The 21,226-nt window shown below is 57.3% G+C and overlaps 1 protein-coding gene across 1 annotated transcript in view; it reads left to right on the forward strand.

Annotated features, from left to right (window-relative positions):
• Positions 1-21,028, forward strand: part of NR5A1 (nuclear receptor subfamily 5 group A member 1) — a 25,022-nt gene extending 3,994 nt beyond the window's left edge. Inside the window, exons 3-7 of the mRNA XM_029920865.1 lie at positions 113-254; positions 2,271-2,896; positions 9,675-9,794; positions 11,602-11,749; positions 19,326-21,028. Of these exons, the coding sequence (XP_029776725.1) occupies positions 113-254; positions 2,271-2,896; positions 9,675-9,794; positions 11,602-11,749; positions 19,326-19,573 (1,284 nt within the window). The 3' untranslated portion in view covers positions 19,574-21,028. The remainder of the gene's footprint in view (positions 1-112; positions 255-2,270; positions 2,897-9,674; positions 9,795-11,601; positions 11,750-19,325) is intronic.
• The last annotated feature ends 198 nt before the right edge of the window (positions 21,029-21,226 follow it).

The following is a 21,226-nucleotide window of genomic DNA, read 5'->3' on the forward strand; positions in this document are numbered from 1 at the left end:
CGAGCGGGCCGGACGCGGGCGGCAGGTCCTGCCCGGTGGTGCGGAAGGAGTCGGGCCCGGGGAGGGGACGCGGGGCCTGCCCGCCTCCCGCGCTGACTCCGCTCTCCCCAAGGGCTTCTTCAAGCGCACGGTGCAGAACAACAAGCACTACACGTGCACCGAGAGCCAGAGCTGCAAGATCGACAAGACGCAGCGCAAGCGCTGTCCCTTCTGCCGCTTCCAGAAGTGCCTGACGGTGGGGATGCGCCTGGAAGGTGCGCGCGCCGCGCTGCGGGCCTCCGACCGCTGACCTGTCTGTCTGACGGCGGGGTAGGGGGTGCGGGTAGTAGGAGGGATGAGAGGAGGGCGCCAGTAGTCTTCTTAAAGTTTCTGAAGCTGGGCTGTTGGCCCCTTATTGTGACACTAGAACCGGATCTCTGCTGGGGAGGGGTGAGAAGTGATCGATTCTGTCTGGTGAGGGGATACGTGGAGGCTCAGGCCCTCTCTCCAGCCTCTAAAAGCTGATTGCAGCACAGGGCAGAGCCCGGCAGAGCTCCTCCTCTGCAAGGAGACCTACAGCACCCCCACTGACACCCCCCACCCCAGCAGCCTAAGCCAAGGTGGTCAACACCTTTACCAGAGTTCAAGTCCCAGTGCCACCATTCACAGGCTGAGTTGACACTGGGTAAGTTCCTTAACCTCTTTGAGTTGCAGATTCCCCATCTGAAAAGTAGACCTGATCGTAATATCTTCCTCCTAGAGTCAGCATGAGGGAATGGTAGGAAAAGCTAGCAGGTAGTAGTAAATGCTATTATTATTATCATCACTTAGGTTACTATCTGTGCATCATCACAGCCTTACCACATCCAGCCCACCCATCTGTCCACCCAAAAGGTTCACTCAGGCCATTCACTCAGTGGGTGAGAGCCCTTCCACTGTGTTCTTGGGCGGGCCCTGAGAGGTTGAGGGAACAGGAACAATTGGTCCCACAGGACCCAGGCCCATCCTTGCCTTCCCACTCCCATCCTCTCGGCATTCAGTCCAGAGAGGAGGAGAAACGTTTCTGCAGGAAAAACACACATTTTCTGAGGGTGGACACTCGTAGGCTTCTACCCTGCTGGCCCCAGCCGGGCTGTGCGCCGAGCAGGCAGCTGTTGGCTAAAGTTTTTAAACAACATGGAAGGCCCCTAATAGCCCTGAGAGCCGCTGACCACATGTCCTGCCACCTAGAGGAAGGGCTCCTAGATGAGAGGGGGATGTCTCAACATCCCCAACTCTAGGTCCTCACTGGCCAGGAGAGCTGGCTGTCACAACTAGCAAAAACACCCTGACGGAGCCTGAGAGACCAGAGCTCGGCTGTCCACTCCCGAGGCAGGAAGATTGGCCAAGCAGACCCCCAAGCACCTCCCTTGCTGGACACTGCCTTCTGCCTCCTACTCTCTCCCTTCTCCCAGGGCCCAGGGTGGGGTCCTGTCTGAGCAGGGGCTGGGGCCACACTCCAGCTGCAGAGATGCACCTGTTGGGTCTGGCTGGTGACACATTCTTGGCCAGGCGGAGGCACATCTGGTCAGCCAGGGAGGTCCCTTCTCCCAGCACGGAGCCCTGGCCAGGCCTAAACTCAGCTTCATATTTGAAGGCAGTGGGGGGAAGCCAGAGTCATTTTGCAGTAGGGGTTCGACAGTCAGGCAGTCAGTCCAGGAGCAGCTGGATACTGGGGACTGGACTGGGTGCTGTGAATAAAGCTGATTAGGGCCTCCTTCCTGTCACCATCTCTCTGCTCAGCCTTGTGCCAGGCCCCTGAACCCACCCCTGAGTCCCCAGCAACTCTCTCTTTGGGTCACGTGGCCCGATACCACTCAGCAGGATGAGGGTGGGCAAGAGGCAGGACATCTGGGGCAAGGACAGTGGATTCTGCCTGGGTGGATCCAGGAACACTTCTGGAGGTTGTGGCCCAGGGCCGGGTGTTTGGCAGGCATGAGAGAAGGAAGGGGTTTGAGGCAGAAGGACTATCAAAGGCAAGGTGGAGGAAGAAGGAGACGTGCCAGGCAGAGGAGTAGAGAGATGAGGTGGAGTGGAAAGAACATGGGGTCTTGTAAGGGATGGCCTGGGAAGGTAAACAGGGCCTTGAATGCTGTGCTAAAGGAGATTGATTTCACCTGCTGGTAGTGGGAGCCATGGACCGGTATTGAGCGGGAAAGTGACAGAGGTCTATTTGGGAAAGATGTGTGAGTGTGGCATTATGGCAGGAGGCTTGGAAGGGGGTGAGTCTGACCCTCTGCTTCTTCCCACAGCTGTGCGTGCTGACCGCATGCGGGGTGGCCGGAACAAGTTTGGGCCCATGTACAAACGGGACCGAGCCTTGAAGCAGCAGAAGAAGGCACAGATCCGCGCCAATGGCTTCAAGCTGGAGACAGGCCCTCCGATGGGGGTGCCCCCTCCACCCCCGCCCCCACCGGACTACATGCTGCCCCCTGGCCTGCATGCACCTGAGCCCAAGGGCTTGGCCTCTGGTCCGCCTGCTGGGCCATTGGGCGATTTTGGGGCCCCAGCACTGCCCATGGCCGTGCCCAATGCCCAAGGGCCACTGGCTGGCTACCTCTATCCCACCTTCCCTGGTCGTGCCATCAAGTCTGAGTACCCAGAGCCCTATGCCAGTCCCCCACAGCCTGGGCCACCTTATGGCTACCCAGAACCCTTCTCTGGAGGGCCTGGTGTGCCCGAGCTCATCCTGCAGCTGCTGCAGCTAGAGCCGGATGAGGACCAGGTTCGGGCACGCATTGTGGGCTGCCTGCAGGAGCCAACCAAGGGCCGCCCTGACCAGACTGCGGCCTTCAGCCTCCTGTGTAGGATGGCTGACCAGACCTTCATCTCCATCGTGGACTGGGCACGCAGGTGCATGGTCTTCAAGGAGCTGGAGGTGAGTCCCTCCTCCTGGCTGGCTGGCCGCTGGGGTGTCCTCTTGGCTTCCTGAGCCTCAGTCTGTTTCTCCTTGGATGGAGTGGTCCTGCCCACTGGCTTTGGGCAGTATCTGAGGACACTGAGGAATGTTTCTGGTCCATCAAAGCCTTCCTTACCCCTCCCTCCCACCCCTCCCATCTTCTTTCCTTCTCTGTTTCTTAAGTCTCTATCTTAAGACTCTGCTTCTTTTGTCTCTGCCTCTGTTTCTTTCTGTTGTCTTTCTCTTCCTGGTGTGCTAGCTCTCTGCGTCTGTTTCTCATTTGGTCAGGGTCTCTGTAGGCATTTATCTCTTTTCCTATGAGACCCTGAGCTTCCCCCAAAGACTAGCTGAGTCCTTTGGAAGTTGTCTCTGGCTGCCCCAGCCTGGTGTCCACAAGGGAAGCCAACTGATCCTGGCCTCCCATTTGGAGAGGCCCCTGATAACTGTGAGCCTCAAATGTCATAGATGAGGGTCTTCATATCTGAGTTTGGGGTGCTTGTGGACATTCTCCTTCCCAGCTAAGGTGATGGTTGGTCCCATGAGTGGGTGTCTGTGTGCAGGGGGAACTGGGGGGGTGCAGATTGCAGGGCCCTTCGCTGATCTTCCCAGAGAAGACCACCTTCCTTTTCTGCAAGGCTTTCCTTACCCTGGTTTGGAGTACCTTCAGCTACAGTAAGCAAGAAAGCAGCAGGAGAAACCGAGGCCAGAAAGGGGAGAGCTTTCTAGTCATCCTGCTTGGTGGTCTGAAGGGCCCAAGGCCTGGGAGCTGCCCCTCTAGCTCCCTGGCTCCCTGCCATCAGGGTGCTCTGGCAACGTCAGAGGCCTTCTGAGCCGAGCCAAGGCCCAGCCCTCAGTGGCCTGGGCACAGACAGTCTTTAGTTCAGGTCTATCGGTGTTTGCCTTTCCCAGGCCAGCCCCCCTGGCCGTTCCAGGGCTGGGTGTAAACAGCAGGGCCTGTTGCCCTCCCTGCTGGGGCCACTGCAGCCTTGAGCAGCATTGTCAGTGCTGACGCCTGGGCTTCCTCCAGGGGCATGTGGCCGGATGGGCCGGGGGCACTGCCTGCCTGGGCTGGGCACAGAGCAGGATAAGATAGGAGGTGGGCACCGTGAGCCCTTGAGGCATCATGGGACTGGGGGCCTGGGTCACTCCAGGAGTCAAGAGTTGGTGGTGATGATTTCTGCTTCCACTATGGAGGGTCTGAGGATGTGCCATGTATCTGTCACGGGGTGGGACTTCTCACCCTTGCCCCCTCTCTAGGCCAACCACATAGATGGGACAAGACGCAGGACCTTGAACAATCTCATCTGTCTTTCACTCATGGCTGGAGGCCCTGGTTGGGGATGAGGATCCCAGGACCCTTGGTTGCCAGCTTCCCTCAAGACTTCCCATGAGCCCCTTGTGCAGAAGGGAGGTGGAGCGGAGCATTCCCGGCTTTCCAGAGCCCTGGATCCAGGGCAGGGCACTTCCTCTGGCTGCCTTCCTAGTCTCTTGGGGTTTTTCACGCAGGATGGGAAGGGCTTTTGTCCCAGCTTTGCTGAGTGTTTTTTCCTGCTTCTGACTTCTCTGTGGTCCAAACTTTCCTGCTTCCCCTTCCCAGAATCTCTGAATTGTGCCCAGGAATATGAACCATGGTCACTATCCTCTGTAAAGGAGCCTTGCAGATAAGTACCAGCCCAGCCCTTAGAGGGCCTCTCATCAGCCATGTGGAATTTTTTTCCTACTGGTCCAGTGGGCCCAGGCTGGTGTCTGTTTGCAAAGCCAGAGATGGGGAAGCAGAAAAGTGGGAATGGTGCCAAGTGACTCCATACTCCCTTTTGGGTGACCATCCCCCTACCTCCTGGCAGTGTACATCTTAGGAGACAGAAGTAGGGAGCTCTCTAGTCTGAGAGTGGGGCACTTGGGCTGGGCACTAGGGATGTTGAAATGAACTGGACCCAGGAGGCCTCCAGCCTATTGGAGGAGACAGACATGCACACAGATGATGCCCATGCATGGGTCTGAGAATGATGCAGAGGAGTCATCAGGGCCCAGCAGGAGAGCAAATGGCTCTATCTAAGGAAATCAGAGGTTTCTTTGACCTCTGTCTTTCCAGAAAGTAGTCTGGGAAAGTTAAGGACAATCCAGGAAGGGGGAACAATGTAGAGTAAGATCTAGGAATGTGAAAAGGTGTCATGTGGTAGGGAGTTTCAGCTGGTCCTCTGTGTCCAGAGGGGTTGGCAGGGTCAACGTAGGTCTTGGACCAGAAGTGGGTTCTCTGGCAGTAGGTGATAGACAGCCTGCAGGAGCTGGCTGGGGCCCCACATCCTGGGGCTAGGAGGACTCCTACTACAGAGCCTGAGCTCTCCCTAGAGGCCACTCAGCCCTCTATGATGCTGATATTGTCTCGCCCCCCAGAGGAAGGCCTGGGGTCTTTGCCGAGTGGTCAGTGATGCTGCAGGCACAGATGCCCTCTTGGGGTTCTCCTCATCCCTCCTCTTTCCCAGCTTAGAACTGACAGTGGCACTGAAGCTAATTACAAAGACCAGAATCAGAGAAGCCTGTGTTCGAGTTCCAGCTCTGTCAGCCCTGCCCCTTACCACAGAAGTGACTTTGAGCAGGTGACTACTCCTCTGGGCCTCAGTTTCCTTATCTATAAAATAAGGGGAGTTGAAATATCATCTGCCGCATAGGGTGGTGGTTGTAAGGATTCAGTGAACCAGGACAGGTAAAGATTTTACACAGGGTGTGGCACACGGGAATTTTGGGTCAGCAGGAGCAGGAGCTCCTGGCCTCTCTGTCCCCTCCAGTGCTGTCCCGTGTAATCTATACTTGCAGGAGGCACACAGGCCTGGCCAGGAGGCGTGAGAAGGGATAGACTGTACCCACGCTCCTCTGAGCACTAGCGTTCCTCTTGGAGAAGACGGGGGCCTGCCTTGCCCTGGGCTTATGAGGACCTTAGTACGATGGAAGGTAGCAGAAACACCTGTACACGGAGCCGGGGGAGAGCAGTGTGCAGGCCGGGCACTCGGCCTCTTGGGACAGTTCCCGGGAAAGACAGGCTGGGAGAATGCAAGATAGGAATCAGGGAGGGGGAGGTGAGGGCCAAGAGTGCCTAATGACCCATCTTGACATCACTTCACCCCTCAACATCCAGCTCGGAGGCCCCCGATTGGCAACAGATTTAACTGCTCAGATATATGGTTTCATTTAAACAGCAGTAACTCTGTCAGTCCCGAGCTGACAAATGACGGCCTGCCGACCAGTCTGCCGGGAGAGCGCCATGGCTGGCCCGTGGCGTGTCAGCCATCGGAGAATTACAGAGCCCGCTGGCCTTCGGCTGCCAAACTGATCAGACCCCAGGGGGCTCCAAAGGGGGGCCTGCTGGGAGGGAGGTCAGCTCGGCACCCATAAATACCCCTTCTCCAGGGCAGGCTGCAAAGTGTCAAGGCTCTGGGAAGATTTATGACAGACCGGCAGGAAGGGTGGGTGGCTGGTAGGCTGAGCAGACAGGCCAGACTGACGAGGGTCCCCAGGGCTGGGACTGTAAATATCCTTGTCCCCAGGGTGACAGGGAGGTCTGAGGGCAGAGGAGGAACCTTTGCTTTGGGAGAAAGCTAAGGAAGGTGAAAACCACCCTCTTTGGTTAAGTGAGCCTCTTAGCCACCTGCTGTCCTGTGGAGAGGGGCTGGCAGCTACAGCTTTCTGATTTTCTTTTAAATAAAGAGAAGTGTGTGTGTGTGTGTGTGTGTGTGTGTGTGTGTGTGCATGCGCACACACACACACACACACACACACATCTGTGTCCATCATCTGTGTGGGCAGCAATTTGGAGTTTGGTGTCTTTATGTGTCCATCTGTCCATCTAGAGGGAGAGCAAGTGAAAAGTCCACGTCGTTAGGGGGTAGATGGGACCCCACCTAGGGCAGCATCCACAGGACTGCCAACCATGGGTCCACAGAGCCCTTCACCACTGACACCCCTCTGCTCATATGTTTTCTCTAACCAAAACAGGGAGGATTTTATTTTTCCAATTCCTCAGAACAGAAAATTAGGGCAGAGTTGGATATGTGGCTCAGTTGGGAATCAAACAGAGGGCACAGGGCACCAAAGTTTAGCCACCATATTGCATCTCTCTGCCCTACATCACCCCCCATCAGCCCCGTGGGCAGGACTGCCCCCACTCCCGGGGTCTGAGGTCTGGGTACAGAGTCTGCTCCCAGGGCTTGGCCAGCCAGGTCACTGTGACCCCTCTTGCTTTCTGCCCGAAGCTCAGCCTGCTTATCTCCTAATTCTCCCCCTTATCTCTCACTCTCCCACCCCCCACCCCTCCCTGTTCCTTCAAGCCAGGCAAAGGGGCCCCAATGGGGGGGGGCAAGCCCAGCCCTGCATGCTCTCCCTCCCACTCTGCCTCCAACTGGGTCGTCCAAGGTAGGCCAGTTGACCCCCAGCAGGCACCTTCTGCTTGGGCCTCGGGACCTCTTGGGGACCTCCAGAAGACCAGCCTGGTCAGGGGTGTCTGGACAGAGCCCAGGTCCCTATGGTTCCTTTAGGCAAGCCACTGTCTCCTTATCTGTAACATGGACAGAATGGTGATAGGACAGGGGTGAGGAGTCCGGGGTGTGCTGGGAACAGGCCTGGCCGCAGGTGCTCCCCGAGCCTTGCCTACCTCTTTGGAAACTGGTGGGGAACCAGTTCTGCCAGTGATTGGCCACTTCCTGAGGAGAGATAGGAGAGATGTCTCTGTGATTCACCCCTGCCTGGGTCTCAATCTTTCCTGCTCCCTCCAGTCCAGAGCCAGGGGTGGCTGAGATCTGGGGCCCCTGGCTGGGCTCCTCGCTCTGATGGTACTGGAGGGTCTAAGAAGCACTTCCTGCCCAGAGATGAAAGGAGAGCTGTGTGGGTTCCTGATACAGAGATAAGTGAGCAAGGGAAGATGGGGGGGCTGGTGATTCGGGGCGGGACAGAGACAGGCCCTGCCTCTCGTTCTCAGCACGTGGAATCAGGTAGGCGAGGCCGAAGGGAGCCTGACTGCACGTCCAGCTGCTCCTCCACCCTTCCTGCCCTTGTTCTTGCCCCAGGCTGCCCCCAGGAGGGGGCGGGGGCAGAGGGATGGAGAAAGGGCTTCTATCCCTCAGAAGAGAGAGCTATTCATTAGGTACTGCCAGTTCCCCTCAAGCCAGGGACCGTCTGGGTTTCTCTAGCCCCCAAGTTGGGGGCCATTCCTCTGTGCCCTGTCCCTGTCTTGGGAGCACATATCTGTGCATCAGCTGCTCACCGACCCCTCCTATGGGAGCCCGGAGATAAGCTGGACACCTGCCCTACCTTCCCAGACCCTACAGATATTGGGGGAAGACAGAGGCATGAATTGCTGCCATCAAATGTTGCAGGTGCGACGTCCAGAGCGTCCAGAGGACGGGATTGGGGGGAGCTTCATGGGGGAGATAGCAAGGGCGCCATGAGCTCCTAGGTGACCAGCATGGCTCTTCTTCCATGCCTGGTGATTTAGAGAACAGATCTGGAGCCAGTCAGAGCAGTGTGACCTTGGACCAGTGGCCTGACCTCTCTGACTGTCCTTTCTCCATAGATTGGGGGTAATAGCTGTATCAGCCTCCTAACTACGTGGGGCTGCAGAGCAATGACTAGTAGTGATCACAGTGTGCATTCGTCACCAGGCAGGGCCCAGGAAGTACCTACCAGGTAGCTCGTGGCGGGCTAATGAGCCACAGATGCTGAGGGGCACTGGAGTCTGTACAGCGACTTCCTAGGGTGACCTGCAGTGCCCTGTGCAGGTCTACACACCCAGGAGAGCTCAGTATTTTGTCACAGTAGAGGGTCGTGGACTGAGAAGGCCAGCCATGGCTCTCGCCCAGCTCTAGCTCTCTGTGATCCCAGGAGAGTCCCTCACCTTCTCCAAGGGGCAGATTTCCATCTGAAAAATACAGGTTTGGGCCTGGGGATCCCTGAGGGCCCGTCTGGCTCTGGCATCTGGTGGTTCTGAGTCCTGTTTGCCATTGTCACAAGTGTCCTTTCTTGCCATGCTAGAATGAAGTGACCCTCCAGGGTGGAAGGACACCCACATGGAAGCAGTCCCTGCCCTCACGCTGGGCACCCAACTGCAGCCAGGGTGCTCAGCATCTGCCTTGTTGCACTTCTGTTCCTGCTTCAGACCGACCATCGGCAGCCACCTGCTCATTCCAGGCCGGACCTTGGGCCAGAAGGGCTTTCCCTTCTTCTCACAAGCCTTAAAGCTGTGCATAAGGCCCAGGGGAAGCCCTCTGTTTCTTCTTCATGGCTGCTAGACATGAGACCACAGGCCACATGGGCACAAGGTTGAAATTAATCATCTCCCCTCGCATTTGAAGGACGTCTTCACAAACTACTTCCATGAACATTATTCACTAATACTTACTGAGTACTTAACATGTGCCGAACCACCTTCTAATACTGTGCCCACTTTACAGATGAGAAAACACAGGCTCAGAAGTCTGTAGAATTTGCTTAAGGTCATGCAAGTTGTAGGAGCACAGCCAGGGCCCGAAGCCTGGCCTGAGCTCTGAGCACCCTCATCGGACCTTGGTTTTGGTTTGTTTTGTTAGAACCCTGCCGCATTTTCATGAAGTAGGCAGCTAGGCAAAAAGGGCACAGACAGGTTAAGCGGCTTGCCCGGGTCATATACCCAAGTGAGCCCCTGAATTGTAATTGGGAAAGGGAGAAGAAAGGGGAAGGTCCCTGGCTGGACTGGCTGGACCCTGTCCTGGCACATGCCTCTTCCCTCCAGGTGGCCGACCAGATGACCCTGCTGCAGAACTGCTGGAGCGAGCTGCTGGTATTCGACCACATCTACCGCCAGATCCAACACGGCAAGGAGGGCAGCATCCTGCTGGTCACCGGGCAGGAGGTGACCAGACCCTACTGTGCCCTGTCCCAGGCCCTCATTTGCACTCCCAAATTCTGAGCCCGGAAGAGATCCTAGGCCTCTCCAGGGCTGGCCCTGGGCACCCAAAATGTCAGCCCTTTCCTCTAGTTCATGCCCAATCCCCCTCCCCCCTGGCCCTGGCCTTGACAGGAGGCAGCCCCTGGGAAGCGTCTCAGGGATGTGGGGAGATCAGGGAGGAGGTTATGGTGGCGCTGGGTCTTGGGAGAACAAATAGGGGTTGGTCAGGGAGCAAAAGGTTAGAGGGGGAGTCAGTCTCACCCACTCCACAGCAGAAGGGACAGCACGGGCAGAGGGGCGCAGGGGGACGTTTAGAACTGCTGAGCCACCAGGGGCTTCCAGTATGGGAGTTGGGGGGGGCAGGAGCCCTGTGGCAGGTGGGGTGAGGGGAGAGGTAAGGCAGGAGCAGGTGCTGGGGGCTGGGTTGGGCAAGACATTGCAGGCCCTAAATCCTGAATAAAGGAAGGAATGGGCAAATGCTCTGCCCAGAGCAAGAAATTAGGGGCACTAGGATGAGAGCTACGAACTCCTGAAGTTTTCAAGCGAGGAAGGGCTCAGGTTGTTTCTGAGTAAGGAGAGGGCAAGATGGCATGGCCTCAAGGCCACTGTGGAATGCTGGGGACCTGGGAGGGGACAGTGCAAGGAGCAGGACCCCGACTGGTGGGAGGAGGTATGGGAAAAGTGGAGGGAAGGAATGAGAAAAAGAAGAGAGGCTAATGCCAGGGCCTGGGCTGCTGGAGGGAGCATTGGTCCTGAAAGGACAAGAGTGGGCTGGCAGGCCCCCCCGGGAGTGGGGTGGAGGCCGAGGCCCCGCTCCCCATCCCCTATCTCTAACCGAGGCCCGTAGTCCTCTTGCTCAGTTCCTAGCCTGAGTGTCTCAGGACATCTGGGGCCAGGGAGTGTTGGTCCCAAAGGTGTGACTTGGAGGTCACCTGTGAACACACATAGGAGAGCCTGAGGTGTGACTGTGTTTGTATTGGCCCGTGTCAGCTTGTGGGCTGAAGTGTCTGAAGGCCACGAGGATGTCCAGTGTGTGTGTGTGTGTGTGTGTGTGTGTGTGTGTGTGTGTGTGTGTTTGCCTGTATTTTATTATACAAATATCTCCACACAGGTAAGCGTGTGGTTGTTGAGATCTGCCTGTCATCATGTCCCTGGAGACTCATACATGGGCACGTGTCGGCCGTGTTACCTTGTGAGGTGACCACACAAGGGCATGCGTGTGTGCGAGTTCCCTTCATGAAGTGGGTGGACCACCCTGGGAGTGTGTCCTTGCATGTGTGTGTGCACGCGTGAGCTGAGGTGTGACCCCATCCCCAGCCCGGGTGTCCACGTATGGCCGTGTGTGGGGTCCCGAGCAGTCATGTGGCCGAACCCATGTGCGTCCAGACAGACCCGCCCGGCCCCTGCCCCACACCCAGCCCCGCGTGGCCTTCACTTACCACACAATACACAGAAGCCCTTTGAAACACGGGCCTGGTGGCAGTTCTCTGTGTGCAAAGGACCGGGACTGTCAGCTCTGCCCCTGCACCCGCCAGCCCTGTGTTGGCTCTGCTGCCAGGGCCCTCAGCTCCGGGCCTGGCGGCGTGGGGAGAGCTGGGAGAGCTGGGCCCTGCCTGTGGGACATGGGGGGCTCCTGGGGCATGATAAGATGCTTCCCCCACCTGGCTCAGTGCCAAAGATGGGCACACCTGCCCCCCAACCCCCTGCAGTCTTCAAACCCACGACTCCATCCTGTCCCCACGCCCCCTGACGCTGCCATCTGCCCGCCCAGGTGGAGCTGACGGCGGTGGCCGCCCAGGCGGGCTCCCTGCTGCACAGCCTGGTGCTGCGGGCGCAGGAGCTGGTGCTGCAGTTGCACGCGCTGCAGCTGGACCGCCAGGAGTTTGTCTGCCTCAAGTTCCTCATCCTCTTCAGCCTCGGTGAGCAGGCCCGGCCTGGGGGGGGGCGCGGGGCACGGGGGTAGCCGCCAGAGGCCCCGGTGGGGCACGGACCCCTCATGTCCTGAACGAGGCTATGAAGGGACCTGGCCTGGGGCCTGGCTCTTAAAATGGGGGTTGTTTCTCTCCGGGTCTCAGTTTCTCTGTGTGGAAGTACAGAAGACCAAGAAAATGTCTAAGATTTGTTCGTTGTGGGACAGGGACTCCTTCTGAGAATCCAGGAAAGTCCTGCCTGGCTGCCCTAGGAAGGTGCCCATCCCTCCCCCAGAAAACATCTGTGTGGTTTCAGAAGCTTCTGGTCCCTGGCTGCCATCCCAGGGTCCCTGTTTCCCTGGGCTCCCTGCTTAGGGGGGGTCTACATTCTGGCTCTTTACCCTTTGCTCACTCACTCACTCACTCACTCACTCACTCATTTATTCATTCTATGAACATTTGCTGACCATCCGCACTCTGCAAGGCGCTGGGGACACGGGGTGAACAAAAAAGATCCCAAATCCATATTGTCATGGAGCTGACCTTTTCTTGGGGGAGAGACAATATGCATAATGTGAGTAGTGAGATACAGAAATGACTGAAATGATTAGTAAAACGTTATCACCTGGCAGACTGTGGTCAGTGCTAAGGAGGGAAATAAAGCAGGGAAGTGGAAGAGGGAGAGTCTAGCCCACCAGACCTACTCCCCAAGTCAGGTGCCTCCCTCTCACTGCCTTCTGGACCCGCCCAGCCTCCACCCTCCTCCGGGCTCCCCTCAGACTGGCTTCCCATCCTCCTTCTAGCAAGTCGTCTCCAGTGCCTTCCCTGTGTCCAGCAATGCTGTGAACACAGACATGTCCTTGCTATCAGGTGGCTCCCAGTCCAGGAGAGACCTTCAGCTAGCACTGTCACTGTCAAGATGGGGACAGATAGATGGGGAACCCAGGGCAGGGAGCAAAGGCTCTGCCTGGAAGGCTTCCTGGAAGAGGGACATCTGAGCAGGGTCTTGAAGGATGAGTAGGAGTTCTCTGTAGGGATAAATCTTTATCTTTCAGGAGATGTGCAGATGGGATGGAAGGTCAGAACAGAGGGCATGAGTGCCTTGTCACTTGTGAAGGGGGCAGGATTCAGATATCATTTTTGTGGCCGATGACATCAGCCTCAGTTGGTGAGGGAGGGCCTGCTCAAGAGTGGTGGTGGGGGCGATGGTGAAGCAAAGGGAAAGGGGCCAGCTGGGTGGGTGTGGTGACTAATGAAGTGTTGACTGCAGGAAGCCCGGCGCTTAGGCTGTGGCCATGTGGCTGGGTGCCTGGGCTGGGCTCCCGACTCCAGCACAGCAGGCTGGTAGCTGAAGGACTTACCTGGACGTCTGGGAGGTTAGTAGGGGCAGGGGATACCAAGCTGCGGGGTAGGGACAGAATCCTGGGCAGTCAGTTAGGAGCTGGGGCCTGGAGCTCTTGCAGGTCCTCAGGGCCCCGGGCCAGGCTGGCTTTAGCTGGGGGAAGCCCGTCCTCCCTCCACACAGTGGTCCCTGCTTCCCAATGTCGTCTTTGTGAGCTGCTTGCCTCTGGGAGCCGGCTCTGCCAAAGCTGAGGTTGCGTGTGACTGAGGGTGTGGAGACCCTAGGAAGGATATGCATGGTGGTGCCTTTGCTTCTGTATCTTTGTTTTCACGCATGTGCAGACTACGAACTTTCGCAGGCGTGCAGGTTTTTACTGGTCACGTTGTATAAAGAACTTGTAACTGGTGAGTGATGGGAGATTGGAGGCAAGAGGGATCTGGGGATCTGCGGTGGTCTTGGGCGGTTTGTGGGGTGACAGTTCTTGACCTGACCATCAAGAGGCCTCCTGGGAGGTCCAGAGGAGGGGTGGGTGGAAGGTGGGCTGCCAGCCACCAGTCTCCTCGGCCAGTCCTTCCCTGGGGCAGAGAAGGCACCAGGTCTCGGGCCTGAGGCACAACCCTGCAGCCCCAACAAAGCCCTGGGTGCTGAGGACTGCCGGGCCAGCACGGCTCTGGCCTCTACCAGGTGGTAAATGCAGGCCTCGTCTCGTACCGGGTGTGAGGACAGCAAAGCTGAGCCCAGCCCTCTTTTTCCGGGCCCAGGTGAGTGGCTGTGTTGAGAAGCGTGAGTGCTGGCCCTTCCTTCTTGCCAGCCTCCACCCTGCTTTCCCCGAGGAGGTCTTGGAGGCCTGGCAGACAGGGATGTCTGCAGAGCTTGGCTGGCCTAGGCTGGAGGGGCCGGCTGGAGGGGCCGGCCTCAGGGGGGAGAGCGTGTGCATGCATGTGTGCACGTGTGTGCATGTGCGAGGCGGGGATGGGGACTGGGGATCGAACACCCGGATTCTAAATCTGGACTCTCTGGCCATGTGCCCTTGAGCAAGTCACTCCCCTCTCTGAGACTCTATTTTTCCCATCTGTGAGATGACCATCATACTACTCCTTAATTTGCTAAGAGGATTTAATGAGGGGATTCCCTCCAAGCACTCAGTGCGTGGCCTGGCACCTTGGAATGTGTGGGTATTGTTTTCCTTCTAACTACGATTACCTTCAGTGAACAAATGAACAAAGGAATGAATGAAGTGTATGAGCCAGTCTCCATCTTTCTTATGCACTGTGTCCCAGACATGGCATGTCACTGGCATGAGGATGTGGCTGAGGTGGATGGGGCAGCGCCCAGCCCAGCAGGTCAGAAACTCGTGAAGCTTAGTGGCCCCCAGTGGCCCCTGGGCTGCCTGAGCTCCTGGGAGAGCAGTGGGAAAGGAGGCCGGGTAAACCACAGAGGCCTTTGGTTGACAGGTTCCAGGTTGTAGGAGGAGCCTGAGCAGTCCAGTGTGATCAGAGTTGGGCCAGAAAGAAGAAACCCCACCTAAGATATCAAGGAAGGCTTCTTGGAGGAGGGGCTTCTGAGCTGGGCCTTGCGGTGTGAGCAGGAGTGTTCTAGGTGAAACAAAGTAAGCAGCAGAAGCCAGAGCTTGTGCAAAGGGATGGGGAATCCTGAAAGTTTGGTGTGGCTGTGGGGCAGGGAGCGGGTGGAGAAGAGGCTGGGGGGTTGGGCAGGGACTGAGCTGTGCGTGGCCTCCAATGCCAGGCCAAGAACCTTGACCCTTACCTTGGGAAGGCTTTTCAGCTGAAGTAACATGATCACATTTGCATTTTAGCAAGGTCTTTCCAGCTACAGCCTGGGAGCGGGATGCCAGGTGGCAGTTCAGAGCTCTGCAAGAAGCTAGACCCAGGGCTGGAGTGAAGGGGACAAATTTGGGCAAGAGGAGGGGGAAGATTGGCCCAGAGTCTGGAAGGTGGGAGGGGGCTTCCCCCCCCCCCGTTCCACCCTCCCCCTCCCCCGCCCCCGCCCCCACCCCAGTCCATCAGGAGGAATAGGTCCCCAAGGGAACTGGAGCCCAGAGAGGGAAAGCCACTTCTCCGCAGACCTCCAGCTGGCGTGCTGGGCGTCACCCTTGGGGAGGTGGCTCCCTGGGCTGGGCAGCCCGAGACCCTGTGACGACCGTTCCCCCACTGCACCCCGCCTCCAGCCCACTCAGCGCCTCCTTCCCGCCTGCCTCCGCACAAGGGTGCCATTTGGCGTCTAAATAGCCGTCTCCCTGCAGGCGTGGAGGCAGGTAAGGAGGTTTAATTAAAATTAGTGCCTCTCTCCTGGCGATCGCGGTGTTTATGAAGATGGGCCCGGCTGGCATTGTTCCGCAGAGGACTTAATCGAAGCTTAATGGATTGACCTAACATTCGATTTCCTGACTTCCATTGAGGCGGCGGCAACAGCGTTCCCTCAAGCGTTTGCAATTTCCCCACTGCTCCCCGCCAACAAAAGGCGGCCTGAATAGCAGCCCCACTCGAGGGGCCATTGTGCGCGGGGGCGCCTGCCTGAGTCACCGCGATTGGGACAACATTCTTTATGCCTCGCAGGAATGAAAGGATTATTCAAATATTCAATTAAACCGTGAAAAGGGGGCTTTTCTGAGAACCCGGGGCCCCCAGCTCCGCAGAGCTATAGCAGGCTGCTCTCTGAGGCGAGGGGAGGGTGGGGCGGGCATCTCTCAGCCCCCTCCCCCTCCCCCCTCCCCGCCTCCGGGATCGCTGGAGGGGCAGGCTGGGGGGTAAACACCAGGCTTTTCTCCCACGTGCCAGTCTCCATCCTGTGGTGTCCCAGGGCCCAGAGCTGGCACATGGATGAGGTCTGGTTCTGGGGCGCCCTGTGAGGCAGAGATTGGTTTGGCCCCATTTTGCAGATGACAAGGAAACTGAGCTCAGGGAAAGGGCCTTGCCAAGGTCAGCGGGCTGGTGGTGGAGCTGGGATTAGAACCCTGACACGTTAAGGGGGCATCTCCAGGTTTGTGTGAACCCCCCTGCTCCTGTGTCCAGTGGAAGAAAGGCATGATGTTCAGTGGGGTGGTGGCTTTGTCACACCCATCATCCCACAGGGTTTGATCACAGCAGTCCCTTTAGATGGAGGCATGGGGAAGTGGGAGAAGGGACATGACTTGACAATGTTCCCCTCCAGGGTGAGGAGGAAGGTGAGTCTGGAGTCCAGAGTAAATGCTCTGGGGAAACCTAGGAACCCAGGGATGGAGGCCCCTGGCTGGGATCCCTGGATTGAATGAGATGTAAAGTTTTCACATCCAGTCTCTCAGGAACCCATGTCCAAGCTTGGCCCCGCCTGTGCTTACCCACTGGACTTTGGAGCCAGCAGAGCTGGATTTGAATCCAGACTCTGGCATCTACTGGGTGTCCCAGGCACAGCCTACTGTCCCTGTGCCTAGGGGATGCCCTTTCCTGCCTGCTTGGGTGTCTGTGAGGATTAACTGAGCTCGTGCACGGTGCCCGGCGGGTGCCTGGGAAACCAGATGTGCTCATACTGTAGTCATTGGGGTTCAACTAGTGACTGCTTCACTCCCCCAGCCCTGTAGCCCACCCCATGGGGGCTGTGGTGTCTCCAGTCTGCAGAGAGCTGGGAGACCCATAGAATTGTGAGGAATGGGGGCTGTCTCCAAGTGCTGTCCTTGCTCTGCACCCAGCCCCTGCACTCCACCTCATTGTCCCTGGTCCCGGGCTGTGGAGAACAGTAAATCCTGGTAAAGCCAAGGCTCTGGTCCTCCCAGCCCCCTCCCACTCCAGATTCTACTGCAGCATCCTAGCCCCTCCTCCTCCATCCCCAGCTGTGTCCTCTGGGCTCCCTTACTGCTGTGTGGCCTTGAGCTGGTCCCTACTCTTCTCTGGACCCTACTGTGAATTGTCAGAATACAATGTCAGGAGAATTGCCCACCTTGGGAGTGGTGGGAGGTGAAAGTAGACAGGACCCTGTGGGATGAAAAGAGGTTGGGATAGAGATGGGTCAGTAGTCACCTCTTGTGCCTAGGAGGTTAGCTTTGGAGAGAGTGGGGGCTTCCCATGACCTTTGAGTGTATCTGGAGTAGTCCAGGCTAAGGAGCAGGGCTGCAATGTACAGTTGAACAGACTGTTCACTGCACAAGGGCACCTAGGCAGGGCGTGAAGAGAGGCTGAAATCCAGCTTGTATGCTACTTGCCATACTGTCTCTGTGGACAAAGGGGAACTTCTTTCTAATTGGCACAGGGACGCCTTATGGGCTAATGGCGATCCTAGGGAGGCGAGGAAGAAGATGACTGTGGCTCACTTACTGAAGGGAGATGAGAGGGGCAGGGGTGGGGGTGGAAGATTGGGGCCAGATCCTGACATACGCCCTGGGCCCAGCTCGGGTTTCCCTAAATCCGACTTTGGACAACATAGGCCTCGGCGGGCACACTGGGGGCGGCTGGGGATCAGGGTTGCCAGGAGCACCAGGCCTACCTGGCGCAGCGGGTGTTAAGAAGGATTAGAAGGGCCAAGGGCTGCACATGCTGGGCTCCTGCCTCCCCCGCAGCGGTAGGGCTGCTAGTTGTGGGGCAGAGGGGAAGCGGATGGATGACCATTCTCTGAGCCAGGGGACGCCACATCCCAGGCCAAGCCCTGCTGGATTTGAGGAGGGGGGTCCAAGTCTGCAGATCCCTGCTGAACCTCACCCACTAGGCAGGTCACCAGCTGGAGGCGCTGCCCAGGAGCTAAAAGAGGCCTGCCAAGCAATGATGAGACTCCAGTGACAAGGAATTGATCCTGTCTGGGTGCCCCTGTGGGCCCAGGCACCTGTACAGGCCCTCCATGCCCAAGCTCCCGCCCCTGAAAGGTGGGCACACCCCTTTTGTAGAGAAAGAAGGCCTCGCAGACCAGGAGGGGACAGGGCATGAAGCCACTGCTCCTAAATAAGGTGGGGCTGGGATTTGAACCCCCATCGGCCTCACTCCAAAAACATTTTATTTTTTGTGTCTTCACTGGACTTCTGCTGGGTGTGGAGGAGGAATTGGTCACACCCCTCTATCCCCAGCACAAGTGATCATTAGGCCACACAGAGCTGACTGCCCTTCCATCCCTCCCACAGGCAACAATGCCTTCATGTTTAACGTGGAATCCTTGCTTTGTCCCCATTCTTACATAATGTGCACACGCTGTACAAGCATTTTTAATTTATTTAGATGGCTTTGCCTTGTAGATCTCGTTCTGAATCATCTCTGGTTTTTTTCCACTTAGCCCTATGCTTGTAAAGATCTGTCCATTTGTTCTGTTATGTCTGCTCCATTCCTTCTACTGCCTAGGACTCCCTGGGGTGCAGCCACACACAGCCATCGGGCCACCTCCATAAAGGCTGCTGCGATGAATGTCCATGGCCCCCCATAGCCCCATGAGAGAATGTCTTTGGGCTTCTGGAGCCTCTTGATTGCTCACAGGAGTGCCTGACACTCTCTAGAATAGGGCCCCCAGTGAATGTGCCTGGAGGATGGGAGATGGGACCCTTCCAATCACAGTGTGCCTCTCTGGTGATGGTGCTGATGGTGGCCACAATGGGGATGATGGCGACAGGATGGTTTTGACCTGGGGATGGCGATGTTGTTGATCAGGGTGGCGGGAGAGTAGAGAGAGCAATGGTAACAAATCAGCCTCATTACATGCCAGACACTTTCCAAGCACTTTTCCACCTGTTGAGTCCCCGAATTCTCCCAACAATGTTGCAAACTAGGTACTATTGTCACCATTCTGCAGGAAATTGAGAAGTTGAGTAACATGCCCAGGGAGATGGCTGGTGAGGTTGGTGTGGTTTTGGGAGACTATGGAGGTGTTCATCATGACCACTGTGATGATGAAAGTGGCAGTAATGATGGTGACGGGTGATTGTGATTGAGTGGGTGATGGTGGCAGTGGCTGTGTTTGTGATAATGACAGAGGTCAGGGTTGGTGACTTCCAATGATGGCAGTGTTTGCCGTGGTGATGATGGCAGTGACCAGAATGGCGTAGTTTGGTTGATGAAGGCCAGAGTGGCCGCATTTGGGAGAAAGCCAGGTCTGCCAATATCGGCGATTGACGAAGGTGGCAGTGTCCCTCAGCTGTGGCAATGGGAAGACTGTGTCGTTGACAGTGGCAGCGCCCCTGTCTTTGGTACTCATAGGGATGCTGGCGCTGGTGTTGCCGGTGACCGTTGCTGATGTGATGGGCTGGTGATCGTGACAGAGCTCCTCCCTTTGCAGATGTGAAGTTCCTCAACAACCACAGCCTGGTGAAGGATGCTCAGGAGAAGGCCAACGCCGCCTTGCTCGATTACACCCTGTGCCACTACCCGCACTGCGGGGACAAGTTCCAGCAGCTGCTGCTGTGCCTGGTGGAGGTGCGGGCGCTGAGCATGCAGGCCAAGGAATACCTGTACCACAAGCATCTGGGCAATGAGATGCCCCGCAACAACCTGCTCATCGAGATGCTGCAAGCCAAGCAGACTTGAGCCTGGGCTGGTGGGGCCGGGGCCGGGGCCAGGTGGGGGCCCAGAGACGCCCGGGGCCCTCCAGATGGTTTATTTTATTATGCCGAACCGGGAGCCCCCACCCTCTAAGCCCCCTGCCCCTGGGCTCTCTGAAGCCCTGTGTTTGGGAAGGTGGGTGAGGGTGGACGGCCCCACTGGCACTTGCCTGCCACTCCGAGTGTCCCAAGAAGGCGGCTGCTAACCATCCCTCACCCTCCCCTTGCTCCCAGCTGTCTGTCTGGAGTCCAGAGCACAGGTCCAGGGAGGAGGTTCAGGATTCCCTGGTGGAGCTCCATGTTCCTTCCCCCTCTCTGGGAAACAGAGGCAGAGAGAGGTTGATGGGGCATTGGCTGGGGGAGAAAAGAGGGTCTCCAGAATCCCCTCCCAGAGACCAGGAAGGAAGCCCTCTGTTCTATAAACTAGGGGTAACAGAGTTTGCAAAATTGGGCAGGCACTGTGGGGCCTAGAGGACGCCGGGGGGACGGATTAGGACAAAGACCTTCTCCCTAGCCCTTCTACCCCGTCTGACTTCTGCAGGGGAAACTCTGACATGCCATCTGAAAACAGTTTCACTACAATGGTCTCTCTGCCCCTCTTCCCCCAGAGGAGAAGTTTGGGACACTCCACGTTCTCCTCCGCCCCCCACAGTTGGCCAGCCTGGGCTTGTATGTATCTGCAAGGCTGTAGTCAAGAGGTTCGCGGGGTTGGGGGGTTTTGTTTTTTCATTCAATGCTCCTTGAAAGGTGTGTGTGTCTGAGTCAGGGGGACGGGGTTGAGGATTGAGGCTGGGATTTGGGGATTAGCACCAAGCACAGCCCATAGTTTCGCCCCAAACACCTGCATGCCAAGTACCCCATGGGCATTGCTGGACCACTGTTGCTGAGCCCCCATTTCGATCTGGAGAAGAGCTGTTGCTTGCCCCTCCTAGATGAACAGCAGGTGCCCTGTCGGGGGTGGTGGGCTCCAGAGTCTCTGTGTGATGTGGGAATGTGGGTGAACTTGAGGAGGGCGTATGGGTCTCCAGCTTGGGGATATTGCTGATAAGCCCCTCCTTTGTTGGTCCCACCCCCTTGGGTCCTTTGCTGCAAACCCTTGAAGCTGGGCCCCGGCTCCCTGTCTCCTGCCATGTCCTGAAAGACACAGTCCAGGGCCAGGCACTAGGGAGAGGCCTTGGCTGTCGTCTGTCCTGGGGCTGGGCGTCCACTGTCTTTCCTGCTTTCACGTTGCCACTGTAGCTTATGCTGAGCCTGCCCAGTGGGAGGTGACTGAACATCCGTGCTCCTCCGCTTTCCACTGCCCCGTCTTGGTCCCTACCCCTGCCCACTGTGATGTGTGCCCCTGCCAAGGCCAGAGACCCACAGCCCCCCAAACAAGAAGTGCCCTTAAGAATCTCCTCAGCCTCTGCAGCCCTGGAATAAATTTTGCAATTAGTTTCCAGCTCCCTTTGTCTATTTACACTTGGGGGCCAAAGCAGAACCTCCCTGGTGGGTGTGGTTGGTCGAGGGTGGTACAGTGCTTATTAGGGGAGGCGACAGATACCCTTTGGTTCAAAACCTGGGGCCAGAGTTGGGGCACACCCTGCCTCCCCTCATCTGTGTCTGGAGTGCCTCGGCTGTGCCACATTCTCCGGCCCCA

Source organism: Suricata suricatta, chromosome 13 (assembly GCF_006229205.1).
Source record: "Suricata suricatta isolate VVHF042 chromosome 13, meerkat_22Aug2017_6uvM2_HiC, whole genome shotgun sequence".
Classification (NCBI taxonomy): domain Eukaryota; kingdom Metazoa; phylum Chordata; class Mammalia; order Carnivora; family Herpestidae; genus Suricata; species Suricata suricatta.